The sequence below is a fragment of the Puntigrus tetrazona genome, chromosome 23 (genome assembly GCF_018831695.1).
Source record: "Puntigrus tetrazona isolate hp1 chromosome 23, ASM1883169v1, whole genome shotgun sequence".
Taxonomy (NCBI): domain Eukaryota; kingdom Metazoa; phylum Chordata; class Actinopteri; order Cypriniformes; family Cyprinidae; genus Puntigrus; species Puntigrus tetrazona.
Window position 1 is genome coordinate 6,760,666 of NC_056721.1, and position 14,678 is coordinate 6,775,343.

General features: G+C 38.7%; 1 protein-coding gene across 1 annotated transcript in view; it reads left to right on the top strand.

Moving 5' to 3' along the window:
* The window catches only part of soga1 (suppressor of glucose, autophagy associated 1), a 42,171-nt gene extending 29,850 nt beyond the window's left edge, over positions 1 to 12,321 (top strand). The window contains exons 7-14 of the mRNA XM_043224348.1: positions 432 to 557; positions 684 to 914; positions 1,767 to 1,913; positions 2,035 to 2,205; positions 5,626 to 5,886; positions 6,880 to 6,950; positions 7,028 to 8,480; positions 8,698 to 12,321. Coding sequence (XP_043080283.1) covers positions 432 to 557; positions 684 to 914; positions 1,767 to 1,913; positions 2,035 to 2,205; positions 5,626 to 5,886; positions 6,880 to 6,950; positions 7,028 to 8,480; positions 8,698 to 8,850 — 2,613 coding nt within the window. The 3' untranslated portion in view covers positions 8,851 to 12,321. The remainder of the gene's footprint in view (positions 1 to 431; positions 558 to 683; positions 915 to 1,766; positions 1,914 to 2,034; positions 2,206 to 5,625; positions 5,887 to 6,879; positions 6,951 to 7,027; positions 8,481 to 8,697) is intronic.
* Positions 12,322 to 14,678: the final 2,357 nt, after the last annotated feature.

Sequence of the window (14,678 nt, forward strand, 5' to 3'; positions counted from 1 at the left end):
TCCCAAACGCTGTGCCAAACGCCCTTGCAGCATTCCAGTGAAACCTCCAGCCATCAACAGTTTCCACCCAAACAATTTATCATCCACCCTTTCCACTGACTAGCAAATGCCATTTTCACAGAGAGAAAGAGACAACTGTGTTCCTTTGATCGAGCTCCGATCTCGTGTTTTGAAATTTAGAGTGGGTTCGTTCAATGTAAAAACAACTCACCCTGATCAGAAGTGTTTTGTAGAGGGCTTTGTATACATTTTTAAGTTAAACACAGGGATCTCAAAAAGCAAGTTACATCCAAAGACACCTATTTTTTTGCCATAGAAACATTTGACATTAACAAAGCAGCAAGTTTTGCCATTTGTTCCAGTTTATTTGTATCACAAATACCGTGCAGCTACAGCATTTGCCAATTTCTTGCATTCTTTCTGTTCTCTAGCTGACAGAGCAGGTTGGCGAGCTGCACGCTCTGTTGTCTGAGGCGAGAGAGAAGGCTCAGGGAGCACAGGAAGCACTGTCACAGGAGAGACAGGCACGCCACAACGACACACATAAACTCTCTCAGGTGCAAACACTTTAATACTGCGCTAATTTAAATCTTTCTGAAACACTGAACACCTTAAAATCTGCTTCTAGACCTGCATCCAGACATCTCTGTCCTCAAGTCCTTAAACTTGTTCTTTCTCTCTAGCTTCAGGAAGAGCATCAGAAGGCTCTCCTCCGCTGTGACTTCCAGCTGCAGAGTCTGAGCCTGCAGACGCGTCTGCAGCAGAAGCTGTGGAGTCAGGAGAGAAACCTGCTGGTGCAGGAGTCCCAGCAGCTCAAAGAGAGCCTGCTCCTCATCAGCCTCAAGCTGCGCTGGCTCCTCAAACAGTGGAGACTCGGCAAGAAACTAGACACTGAGAGCAAGGATATCCTAGAGGTAGAAAGATTTTTTTATTTTGTAAATTCACTAGGAATGAACTGTGCATGCTGAACTCAGGTTTATTTGCACATACTGTTTGTACTGTTTTATCACCTGAGGGAATTATGCAAATTGGCAAATGGTGCAAACATGCTCACATGTCTGCATGGCACAGTTCATTCACATTTGGAGGCTAATTAAACTGGATTGTGGTGGTTAGTGAATAAAATAGATAAAAAAAATTACAGTAAAGACATTTATAATGTTACAAGAGATTTCTATTACAATTGTTCTTTAAACATTCTGATCAAAGAATGATAATTAATAATAATAATAATTTTACATCAAAAACAGCATAGTTTAGAAGTAATAGGCTATTTTTGGTTCTGTTTTAACCCCTCTCGTCAGAACGCTGTATTTGAATAGGCATGGCAGATTGTAGATTGTAGACTCGGAAGTAAATGCAAGCTGCTAACGTTGTATACGTTTGACACTGTGCCCTTATCACAGATGGACGCTGCCATAAATTAGGTCAAAAATGCCTTAAATAACCCAATAGATATCAAGTGTTCTGTAAGAAGAGAAAAAGCAATAGGGACCATGTAATTGTGTCTTGCGTCATTACTGTCGGATCTAATCTAGTCAGCACAGCATCGTCTTTTAGTTTACATTTTTTTGGAAACCCCCACATCAAATCGTGCCTTGTTTGTAAATTAAGGAAGGAAGCTTGGCACTGTCCAGCATTTTATTGTCTTCAGAGTCATCTTTATCGCTGGGTTTCTGCTTAGACTAGTATGTTCAACTCTATCGTAAACACTACATGTGCGAATCAGTGGGCGGAGCTAAACAGGCAATGATGTGTTTTTCTAGGTTAACAGTGTGAAAGATCTTCATATCCTGCTTGAGGAAGATGGCCTGTCTTCCCACTATGCAGACAACAAGATGTCAGCTGCTGAGGAACAGCCACTCAACCCTACACCCAAAGAGCACAGCCTGGCAGAGAAAAGCTGCCCACAGGTAGGGTAACACCTTACTTCTGCACGATACTGACGTGTGATACATTTGAATCTTATTATGTTCAAGGCTGTAAATCATGGGTATGTAAATTTATTTAGCTTCCATCTTCTGTTGTCCTCAGCCGCCTAGCGGATTCGGCAGTACACTGTCGGACCTGAAGGTGGCGCTACAAGACCTGAGCGCTGAGCTGCGCGAAGAGCGTCAGAGTTCACAGGAGTTAACGCAGCAGTTTGCCCGTGCTAAAGCATCATGGGAAGTCGAACGGATGGAACTCAAGAGCATTATTATTCAGGTGAGCTATAACGGCTGAATTTATAACTGGTCTTTTGCATAATTCAAGTGCCAAAATGTATTTCTAAAAAACTTGATGTCTTCATTTGTAAATGCCTGCAAATGCAGTTTGTTTTCAAACTTTGTATTAAAAGCATAAAGTGACATTAAATTTGTGCAGATCAATCTATGTCATCAACAGGACTGTATTTAATGCTTTAATGCTACTATTAAAGATTTACAGCAGTGGAAGGAATAATTATGCATGCATTTGTTTTCTGTTACTTATTTTTTTTATAAAGTATAGTATATAGTTCTCTGTAGATACATTACAGAGTACTTTGTCAAGTGGGAAAAGTCTCTGTTAAATACATTGTGGCTTGTAACACAATAAAATCTGAAAGAGTCCATAGAGGTGTATCATTTTATAGGTACTTTGCACTGTAGGTGTAGAGTAATTACTTTAACATTGATCTCACTGGGTAATTTAACTTCTGCACTCAGGACCATAGTCATTGATTTAACATACACAGATTACAGTAATTCCTCTTGGGAGATTCATTCTGGAAACCTCTGGAGAAGAGCTTTTGAAGCCAGATACATTTATTGCGATCAGTTTGCTGTCAAACAGGATGAAAAGATGCTGGAGGTGGTCTGTAATTTCGTTATTTGATCTGGCGTTGGTTAGGACATGCACCAGTATTCTGGGAGAGAGCTGCGTGAGCCATCTGCAGTGTGTCAGCAGCAGTGTGGCATTTCACTGGGGGGCGAGAAGGAGTGTGTGCTTACAGGCTTGTTTCTGGGCATGATGGTGAAAGATGAGTTTAATATCTTTGTTCTGAGATGCATCCATGACTGCAGTCTACTTAAATGGTGTAATTAATGAGCTGGGGGAGAAAGAAGACTTAGACACAGAGGGCTACAGATGAAAAACAAATATGGATAAAAAATAGTGATGCAGTGAATTTTGCCAATGAGGGAAAATGGTGCAATTTGACCGTAAGTGTCTATTTCGTGCATGAAATATGGATAAGCTACAAGAGGTAAACCTGTCAGCTTTGTGGATGCTATGGCTACGTTGACATTTTTATTGGATCAAGATTTTTCATTCTATGCTGTTTTCAGTTGATGCATGAACATAACTTCACTTAACATTATTTGTAGAGTGCTAACCATCTAATAATCATAATAAATGTGTTTTATTACTTTAGGTGTAAAACAGTCAAAACATACAAATGGTGTTCAATTAATAAATGGCATTTTTAAGCTTTTTAATGAGGTTTGACTGATTGTTGAATCTGCCTGTTTAAGTGGGATGCAAACTGATCATCTCTTGCTCTTTACTACTAGCTATAGCACAAAATAAACGTAAATGAATATCAGATTTGTTTTGTTGATGTTTAATAATACACTACAACTTACCTAAATATATCATGTAACCGCTTAATGTTTTAAGCAGCTTGTAAACAAACATTTATTTAAGGTAAGCAATTCAACTGCCATAAACTTAATAGTAAGCTGGAAAATATGTTACATTATGTGGTACATTTTCATTACATTTTTACTAAACTGAATATTTCTTTATTATTTTAAATGTGTTATTTCAATTGAGTAGTAAGCAAACTTTTAGTAGGTAGTGTAGTAGTGCTATCTTTACAGTTGAAATGCCAATTTTAATGTACAGAACAACTGTAGTAAGCTGCACTAGGACACTTTGCTTATTCAAGTGCCAGCATGGGTTTTCAGTGGCTGATAAAAATGAAAGTATCTAAAGAGCAGGTAATATGGCAAAATAGAACGAGTAAGATTATAAAACAAGTATGCCATTGTACTCATTATACAACGGTGCACTACATTAGACTACATTTGTTAATAATGAAAAACAGAAAATGCTGCTAATGGAGCAGAACCTGTACTGCAGTCAAGTGTGTTTACTTTGTAGACGCCTTAATCTATGTGTAAAGAGCCAGGCCATGCAATCAGTTGTGTTTAGAATAGCTCACTCATGCTCCTCCTTTTATTGTTGTAAAGGTTACAGCAGAAAAAATAAGCACACATACCATAGATTGCACAAAAAGCTATAGCCTTCTGCTCTCCAGAGATCCTAAAGACACTAGACTGCTGGTTTCACCATTACTGCTCTGATAGGTCAATATTACAGGGCTCCCTTCCTGCATGCCACTCCTTGTTTTTATCTGCACTTCCTTTGTTTTTCTAAGAATGTGGGTTAGAGAATAAGCCATGCGATAATACAAGGAATGGGAGAGGTGGGATTTGACACTCTAGTATTAACTGTAACCTCCGTGGCACTAATAACAACCTGTCACAGAAAATGATTTATCACTACCTTAACAAGACAGGTTATTGATACCAGTAATGTTGTTAGGGTAATGCTAAAAAGTCTTCTGTTAAGGCTGCACATTGTCATCTATTATTAATATATGATGTGAGTCAAAAGTGATTAAATAAATCACAATCCACAAAGCCACGTCAACAGTCTGACGGAAGTTCTGGATCCTTCTTCTTTCCTATAATCATTACGGTTTGGGAGGAGGTATCTGGAACAAATAATTTTCACCCTCTTTAATAAACCACATCAACCCATTAACCTCTCACTGCCATCCGAAGCAAAACTCATTAGGCATTATCACCGTGAGAAGCTAGTCGCTGATTGTCTGATGAGTTCCCAGCAGGCTGTGTGTTTTAATAACCTGACTTGCGTACGCTCACAAAATTTATGAGTTCTGTAGATTTGCGGCTTGAACTGAGAGAGCAGAAGGAATTTAAATGAGGATGGGGGATAAAGAGTAGGCTGGCTTCATAATTACCAATGCTGGAAACGTAATACAAAATATAACCAAGTATCATAACAAACTAATTTGATGAGACATGTTTGAAGCATCTGTAAACAGCCAATACGATGTATAGAGTTTGTACAATTCAAGTTACCTGGAAATAACGTGCAGTTTATGGGTGTCATCAGACTTCTATGAGTAGACAGTCAATGAGTTTTGATCAGCTCTTTGTACTCTTATTCTAATGACACGCAATCACCCAATCACCCAATGTAGAAGATCCATTGGTGAGCAAGTGATGTAATGCTAAATTTCTTATTATCTGTTACAATGTAGAAACTAACTATTATACATGTTGGGTGGCCTGAGGATGAGTACACATTCTCCTTTAGGACTCTTTCTTTAATTAAACTTTTATTTATAATGTATTTTATTAAATATATACAGGGCTATATATATAAATATATATTTAAAGGTGTAGGGCAAATAAACTAAAATGTCATGTCAGGTTGCTGCAGCTGTCTCTGTATATGACAGTAAATGCTTGCTGTGTATGGGGTTGTTTCTATGGTTACTCTTCCACTTTTAAAGACGTCAGGTGTTCTCCTTTTATCTTACCCGCTGTTTTACTTTATATTTGTCATCAGCTGGAGGGTAAGATGGGGAAGGTGTCTGTGCCTGTTGGTGAAAAAGATTCTCCAGACCTCAAGGGGGCGCTAAAAAAAGAGCGGGAGGAACATCAACACCTCTTGGCGGACTCTTATGCTGCTGTGATGGACCTCACAAAACAACTGCAGATCAGTGAGAAGAACTGGAGCCGAGAGAGGCTAGAGCTTCTGGAGCACTTCAACCAGGAAAGAAGTCAATGGGAACAGCGCTTACGAGAATCCCAGAGCAAAGGCACACAGGTCAGATATCATATGTGGGTTAAAGGATTTTTCACTCAAAAACTTAAATTCTGTTATTGTTTTTTTTTTTTTTTGTGGAACACTTTTAGGTTTTAAGAGACGCAAAAACACAAAAAGCTCATAAACCAAGTCTTCTGTACATTTTTAAAAAGAGATGAAACCTTTATTGTATTTCTAAAAAGAGCAGAATTTTGTCAGAATTTCTCTTTTTGTTTACCCAAGTCATATGGGTTTATTTTTCAGTGAACATAATCTTTTATGGTCAAGTTTCAAGTCCTCAAAGCCTGGAAGCTTTGTTGTGTAGTACCAAATCTTACCCTGCTTTCTTGTTTTTCTGAGTCCTTTTAATCTGTTGTTGTATTTGTATGTTTGAAGGTGTCATGACATATTTTCCACATAGTTTATCCGCACACTTCCTTCACTGACTTAGGGCTCACCTCATATAATGGACGGATATGACAGTATCTCTAAACACTTCCGCAGAGCGCCTGCCGACAGGCTCTCTGCATGTTGCATCACTTATCTAGAAACTGCTGGTTTTGCATATTCATGTGACTGTGCACAGTGTGCTTAGTTTAGTTGGAAAGTAGCCTGAGACAGTGTGGTCAGTGAGTCTGTGCTAACCACACTGTAAGTAATGAGGCTGGAAAAAGAGATGAGACTATATAGTTTTTTCCCCTTCTTTCACTTTTGTCTTTCTTTTTCTGACAGCCCAGCTCAGTGATCTAATGTCTCTGTTTCATATGACAACCTGAATATGAAAAGTCTAATACCATGCCTCATTGAGTGAATTTGGGGTCATTTACATGTGGTGAACCATGCCACTATCATACCCCTGCAGAGGAAACTAGCTGTTTTGAATGATCTCATTTCCTAAAGAGAATATCGTCTGACTCAGTAATACCACATGAATGAATAGGCGTACTGTGCGGGGGGATGACCATGGCATGTTGCTCTGTAAAACCTCACTAAAATAGATAATTTCCTTTTCAGGCAGTGCATGATAAAACATCTGAAAAAGAAATCTCAGCAGACGCAGCCACCAGTGGTTCAGGACTGCAAAGGTATACTCACTTGATTAAGGTCTTAACTGTGCATTGTTTTGTCAGATGTTTTATGATGATCTCCATTCTTGTTACAGGACCAAATCAATTTCTGCCCTCTCTGAATTTAAGAGTCTGCTGGACACTTGTCTGTTCCTTCCTGGTCACAAGGTCAGCAGAGTACCAGAGTGCAATGTTCCACAACATCAAACTACTGCTCCTGCCTCCTTTCTGGCTCGAACTGACTTAAGTGATCTCAATAAGAAGAATTGGAAGTACCTGACCAATGATTCTGCGACATTGGAGAAGGGTGAACAGTTTAAGACATGGGACTGCCCAAGCACCAACTCAAACAGTAGCTTCCCTGGACTGGAGTTGAGCAAGGAGTACATCCAGAGAAGTTACACCGCTCCAGATAAGACAGGTATTCGCATCTATTACAGCCCTCCAACTGTGAGGAGAATGGAAAGGAGGCTGGTCAAAGAAAAGGCCCAGCAGGATCCTCAGCAAGGACTATCATCTAGAGACGTAGCCCTGATAGATCCATCTAGTCAAACCGCTGCATCTGCACCTTTGTTAACCACTTCCTCATCCACTTATGAGCAGTGGTTGAGCTCACTTTCACAGCAGCATAGAGACCTGCTTGAAGGACGGACAAGAGGTTCTGCACCTTTCCATGGACTGGAGATTTCAGGCAACCTAAGTGATGACATGAAAGAGATGACCAACTGTGTGCGACAAGCCATTCGTTCCAGTTCTCTGGAGAGGAAGTGCAGCAAAGATACCGGGAGCCAGACAGTTGGTGTTTCAAGTACAGGAACGCAAACAACACAGTTTGTTAGCATTGGCCTACAAACCGATGTACCCATTCCAACAACTAGAGGCCTGCAAGGAAAAGCATGGTCTCCTCGTCCATCCACCTCACTTTCATCTGCACGCTCCCGACAGATCTCTTCATCTCTAGAGAAAGTCCACAGTCGCATAGATAGACCTTGTTGTTCACCAAAATATGGCTCACCTAAGCTTACCCGCAGGGTCTCCACATCCTCCTCCAAACTGGAGACCTCCTCAACATCTTCAAGGGATCGTAGTGTATGGAATCTTCAAAACCGCAGTGGAGCACAGAATGGTTCTGCTTGGGCACGTTCCACCACCACCCGAGATAGCCCAGTGCTTAGTGGCCTCAATGATGGCTTGACCAGTCTCTTCAGTGTGGTGGAACACTCTGGGAGTGTTGAATCATTGTGGAAAGCAGATACATGCCCAGGAAGACAAGCTGCTGGGAAACCCTCCTGTCCTAGCATAGGTATCGGGCTGGGAGAAGCAGGAGCTCAGAAGTATGGCATGGTCCAGGAGTTTCTCCGCAATGTTTGTGGCAGGACCGCACCAGCAGGCACCATGGATGAACCAAAGCCTGAATGCCTACCTGCAGCCTTAATTGGCACAGACAACATCACAAAGATTGTCAATAAGAGGTTTATGAAAACACAAAGAGACGAGTTAGTAGCCACTGGAAAGGATGCAATGAGCTCAAGTTCTAGTACCTTGGAGGTGAGACAGCCTAATACAAGTTTTAGTGTCACCGCTGTAGATCAGGTTGATCACATTTAATTGTAATTGTGATTGTGACTCTGATTATGTTATACCAGGCCTGGGCAGCTTCAGGTGTGTTTGATTAGGGTCAGTAGCCATCCAGGACCGATATTGCCCAGCCCTGTTTTATACAATATCATGAACCCTGATTTATGCAAATTTTTTTTCTTTGCAGGATTCAGTTTGTGACTGCAGCTCACAAACTGCCACTTCCTGTTTTGCCCGCCACTCCCGCTCTACCACACGACATACCCATGGCCAGTGCAAACATCGAGCGCAAGAGTCACCCATGGGAACAGAAGAACGATTGGATACCAGTAATGAATGAGAATGAGGGTGGCCTCTTCTGACACCCAAAAAGTACACAAAGAAGACAACTGTCAACACTCACCCCACACACACTGCCACACAAATCAACTGCCACAAACGCCAATACACACAGACACACCCTTAAACAAACACATACATACTTCATTCCTTCAATAAAAGTCTTCAGGGTTACAACAATGGGACCTTGAAAAATTTTTGCATCTGGAGAGTTTGCAAACCAGACCTCAGTTTAACCAGCACACTTTAATGCCAAGGAAGGGGAAAGAGTTGACCTCCCCTTTAGGTCCATCATTCCACTGTCAACCAGCCAGATTTCACATTGTAAGTCCATCATTCCAGCGTAAACCAGCCAGACCTGCCTTTAAAGTCCACCATTTCACAGTCATCCAGTCAGACCTCTCCTTCAACTCTGTCATTCAGTTTTCTGTCCAGCCACCAGGACAGCTTAACCAGCTATTCCCCATGGAAGAACTTGAGTAATCCAAACCAAGTTGACACCAGGTCTTAATGAAGACATATAGATATAAAGGGAACATACACCATGTAACTGAGCTACACAAACCAAGAACCTCAACATAGCCTTCAGTAAAATTTTCCCTGACAATTGCCCAGTGGTTCTTATGTTTCACCACAAAGAGTATTGCTTGGGAGTAGTTGTTAAATTGTCCTGTAACAAGCTTTTGATGGATTCTACAAGTTCTCAACTTTTTGACTCTACAATGGACAACGTTTCCCTTCAATGATTAAGAAAGGGGTTATCACCTAAATTCAGTTTGGTCTCAATTTGGTTTTAAGTTTAAGTTCTCTATAGACGATCTTTAAACTAGCTTGTTTCCACCACTATATAGACTCTGCAACAACTTGGGACCATCCATTTTCAAACCAGCCAAAATATGAAACTCTGAATCTACCCCTGGATTTTTCTAAAAACAAAAAGGACTGGATGATATGATTAATCATATTGCATTATGGATCTATCCTTTTTAAAACATAATATTCTTATAATGCTGTCTGAAGATGTCTACAAAGAGCACGTTGGTAGCTGTAGAGTAGGAGGATAGCAGTTGTTTTGTTTGCTTTGGTACTTTAAACTGTGTTTGACGTGTTTATACATTAGAGCATTGACACGTACATTTCCATTCCATGGCTAGGGATTCCACATGGATTTCAAAATGTAATTGTAATTTTCATTCTTACCTTGTAGCTCTACAGAAGACATGCTGCTAGGTGCACCTTCTGCAATCCTCCTCTTTATTTTCTCTGTCTACCTCTTCATCTGCCATCATTATGCTGAAATAAAACTAAAGGACCTTCAGTCAGGGTAGGCACCAATTTCCATTTATGGAAATGAAAAAAATTCTATAGAAGTTCAGTCAGTTTAATAGGTGGTACTATTGTGTGTTGAGAAAAACTCGGCACAAAACAAGTTGGGAAAATTAGCTTTCACCATAGAAAAACTATTACGTGCTTATGGTCTACCTTAAAGGCATAACATTAGGTCAAATAATGCTGCACAGACTGTCGGTAGTAACTGTATAGTCTATATCAGTGCAAACTCAGCAAAAGTGGACATAACAGCTGCTTACTGGCCTAATAGGGAGCTCGTAAGTACCCTTTTTAAACCTAGAATGCCAAATGGGACACCTATATGTCCTACTGTGGCTCCTGCAACAGTATGTCAATCTCTCACAGGCTCATTCATGCCAAATTGAATGTCATCTACCCTGACTAAATCCCATAATCCTATTTTCCAGAACACATTTGAAAGCCTCACAAAATACTAATTATACAGATATTACATATATAAACAGAGACACGTTTAAGACTGAAAAACCGAATGCTATTTAATTGGCCATGGTGAGATTTTGAGATTAGTGAGATTTTATCAGATAATCCCAAAATATAATCCATAATCTGACCGTTCATGTAGCTATGCAGTTACTGTAGTACGAGTGTGTGCCTCCCTGTATCTGCTCCTGCATCAGTCAAGTATGTTTGCAATGTATTTTCTCCAATCTCCAGTTGGAGTGGTGCTGCAGAAACTGAGGTTTAGTCTTTTTGCTGGTGCTTTTCTTAGATTTGATGACAGTACATTAGAGGAAACATTTTTGTATGCATTTATTGAGCCATAGGGATTTGTTGAGTCAGCTCTTTTATAAATCAGACATTAGTAAAGTTTCAAAATATCACATTTCTCAATGTCTGGCCAAAAAAAGGCAGTCAGATATTATAAACCCAGCCTATTATTTCCTAGACAATGTCTCCTCTTTATCTGTCACAGCCTTGCCATATGTCCCACAGCTACCTCTTAACTCAAAACTGTATCTTACATTATGTTCAACCCATTCATGTTTCATTTTAAAGGTTTTGAGTGCCTTTTAAAAAAAATAAAGCAACAATATATAGTAGGTTTATGACGAACCATCTAATGATGGCAATGATACATCAGATGTTCTCAGAAGACTGCTGTTAGCTACTGAACCCCTCAGTTTTTTTGAAAAAGACAAAAATGAGACAAAGTCTGTATTCGTGAAGTTAAATGAAGTGCAAATTCAATCTATAGTGTATATTGTAATTTATTAGAGGCCAAAATACAGTTTGAGGACATCTAAGAGTGAAATCTGCTAATGTAATCAGTCCAACCTTTCTTTATAAGCCATTTTAACTTGTTTGAATGTCTCCTGAGTTGAGTCTGATGATGTAGCTTTGCCCACTTGTACATATCAGACAAACGGTGTACCGTCCCTTCAAGTGCCCCTTAACCCGTTTAGTCTTGGTATTCGTGCTTCCGATTTTGGTCACATGATCTCTGAAAAAACAGGGGGAATGACCTTAGTTCAGAAGCTTTTCGTTTGAGCGCTCCCACAATGCTGAAATCTTACATCAAACCCTACCGATGAAAATGGAAATTTCCCCACATTTAGCAGAAGAATGTAAATGATAACAATTATACAGCGTTTTATAGCAATTCCTAAACCAGTGAAAGAAATTTAAAAGGTCATGTGGTTGGTGGTTTTAGATTGAAAGATGTTGTTTTCATGGGAGCAGCTCTCTGATTGGCCTTCTTGTTCACAATATTGGTCTCATCACTCTTGTGTCATCACAACACCCTGTTTTAATGCCTAGCAATATATACAACACCTTGTCGCTTACTGTTGTCAATATTGTTTGCTAAATTATTATAAAGAGAATGCGTGTATATTTCTTTTCCATTTCCATTTGAAATCTCTGTCGAATGAAAAAAGATGATGACAGATGGACATTGAGAAACCTTTCTAAATGTTTTAACTTGAAATCAAATATACTGTAAATAAATACACAATTTGTACTCTTTCTATCCTCGTGTAGGAAATGTTGAATGTTTCTGCCAACTTGAGCTTGAATTCTGTACCTTTCCTCCCCTGAATTAAAAACATGAGAAGATTTTGTGTAAATAGAAACATTTTAAAAATAAAAGTGCTGAAAATTTCTTGGTAGACTCTCCTTGGGAACTACTGCTTTTTACAATACACCAAATAACATTCGCTGATAGTTAATAAGCCTACTGTAACTGTTCATATCTTAGCTAAAATGTAAAAAAAAGGCATTACCACTGATTTCATGTTTTGTACAACAGAGTAAGTATACAAGCTTTCTTTACAATTATTCAAGCAATTATTTTAGTGATTGATTTTTAACTTTTCAGGCTGCACTCATCAAGTCTTAAACTGAGCACATTCTTTTATTTTAAGTATATGCATCTGTTGTGGAGAAAATGACTCATCTCTTTATTCCCCTGTGGAATAAAGATGGTGGAAAAGAAAATTAAGTGGGTTGAAAGAGTGACAGAGTTGTGTGTTAAATCTAGCTCTAGGACATAATGGTTCATATCCAGCTGTGGACTGTGAGTCTCAGTCCAGCTGGATTCCTTCTTCCTACATTGCACACACACACCACTAGCTGATAAAGAGAGCACAGAAAGGAAACTCTCAATCATTTCTGTACCATTGCATGTGTGTGTGGTGTCGGGTTCACTTGGGAGGAACATCTGTGATTTTCTTCAGGGTCATTTTCCTGCCAGTTTTTTTTTTTTTTTTTTTGAACATAAACTAGTTTACGTTTGAATCTGAGCACAGATAGAGAGAGAAAGAGACACAGGATGTGACCTAATCGTTGCATCATTCAAAAAAAGAGAGATTTCCTGTCGCAATGTGATGGCACTGGCATTAACATTCATGGTGTGATTCAGCGTAAGAGGCGGAGAAGAAAAGGGAAAAAGCTGTGGATCTGAATGTCATATGAGGGTTTTTGCTTTCAAGCTGTGATGCACAGGAATAATACATTCCATTTCATTCTCCGCTGAGCATAAACATATACACACACACACAGTTTGCAACCAGTGCTGTCTTGCCCATACAAATTGGCAGTGTTTGTTTTTATTTCTATAATTTAGAACTAATGTGCGGCCTTTTATTTTTAAATATCAATTTCCATTACAGCATTCATAAGACTATTATTTTAAAAGGTTATGCAGAATTAAACAAATGGATTCTGTTTAAATTTGTTCTATTTAAATTTTATCCAAATTAAACATCACACTTAAAACACAAAAACAGTTAATGCATTTTCAAAAAAAATTGTCTGATCAGTGAAGTTATAATGACATTGTGATAAAATAATTTAATAACCAAAATAACTGAGGGTTATGTTGTTACCACAAAGAATATAATTTTGCATTTATATATATTATTAAATTTTTCAATAATAAATTACAATTATTGAATAATTGAAATACCAATTTGTTTGTTCTGGCAATATTAAGGAATATGTTGACCTCTCCAAGCTCAATTGAACTCTGCTATTGGAATAATCACAGTAATACATATTTTCTATATTTTTCCTAGGTATATTTTTATTTATTCTTATGTTGTGTGGGCGGTGCAATGATAACTTATAAGGGTGTAATAATTCATACTTAAAAAGTATATTATCCAAAATATGGATATTATCCAAATATCCGAATTGTAGAATACATTTCTCATTTTTGTTTTATTTCCATAAAGTATTCTCGTCACTGCATAACATTATGATTGAACCACTGATGGCACATGGAGTATTCTGACAATGTCTTTCATATTTTTCTGGACTTTCACAGTGTAATTGCACAATCAGGCTCTTCGCTGATGCTGAGTCATGTCCTGTAAGCTCATCCTGATTAGATGGAAATCAGTAGCTTGGGTGAGTTAGCCACTGGAGCTTATGTAGGTCGAGTGAAAAGAGAGTGATACTGCTTATCTTGAAAATCCCTGCCAAAGCCCTGGTAAAAAAAGCACTAGAAATCCCTCTTACATATAATAGATGGTTCAATTATAGATATAACACATGCCACATCCCACCTTTAAGTAGGAGAATGCACCATAGTCTAATTTGTTCAGTAGCATAACAAATCAAAAGTATATTTCTATCATGAAACTCTTTTTAGCTTTTAGCATTGTAATGGATATGACAATGTTAATGTATTTGGTCTTGGCAAAACAGATCTGATACGCTGCTACTGTTGCTGTAGATCAATGCTGCTTGCTACAGTTAATATATACACCGATACAGTGCTGCGAGTAAGACCTATTGCTGCTAAATACATAGCATAAAGTCTAATCTATCTAAATCATAAGATCTATACAGGTGGAGCTGGAGGAGGTTGAGGGTCTTGAAAAGGTTGGTCAGCATTTACTATGTAAAGCAATAATGTATCTTTTTTTTTTTGTAATTTTAATGAAAATAAAAACATTAGAAGAAAATATATGCACATTTAGGAAAAGTCAGGGCATTATAGTTATATTGGTTGTA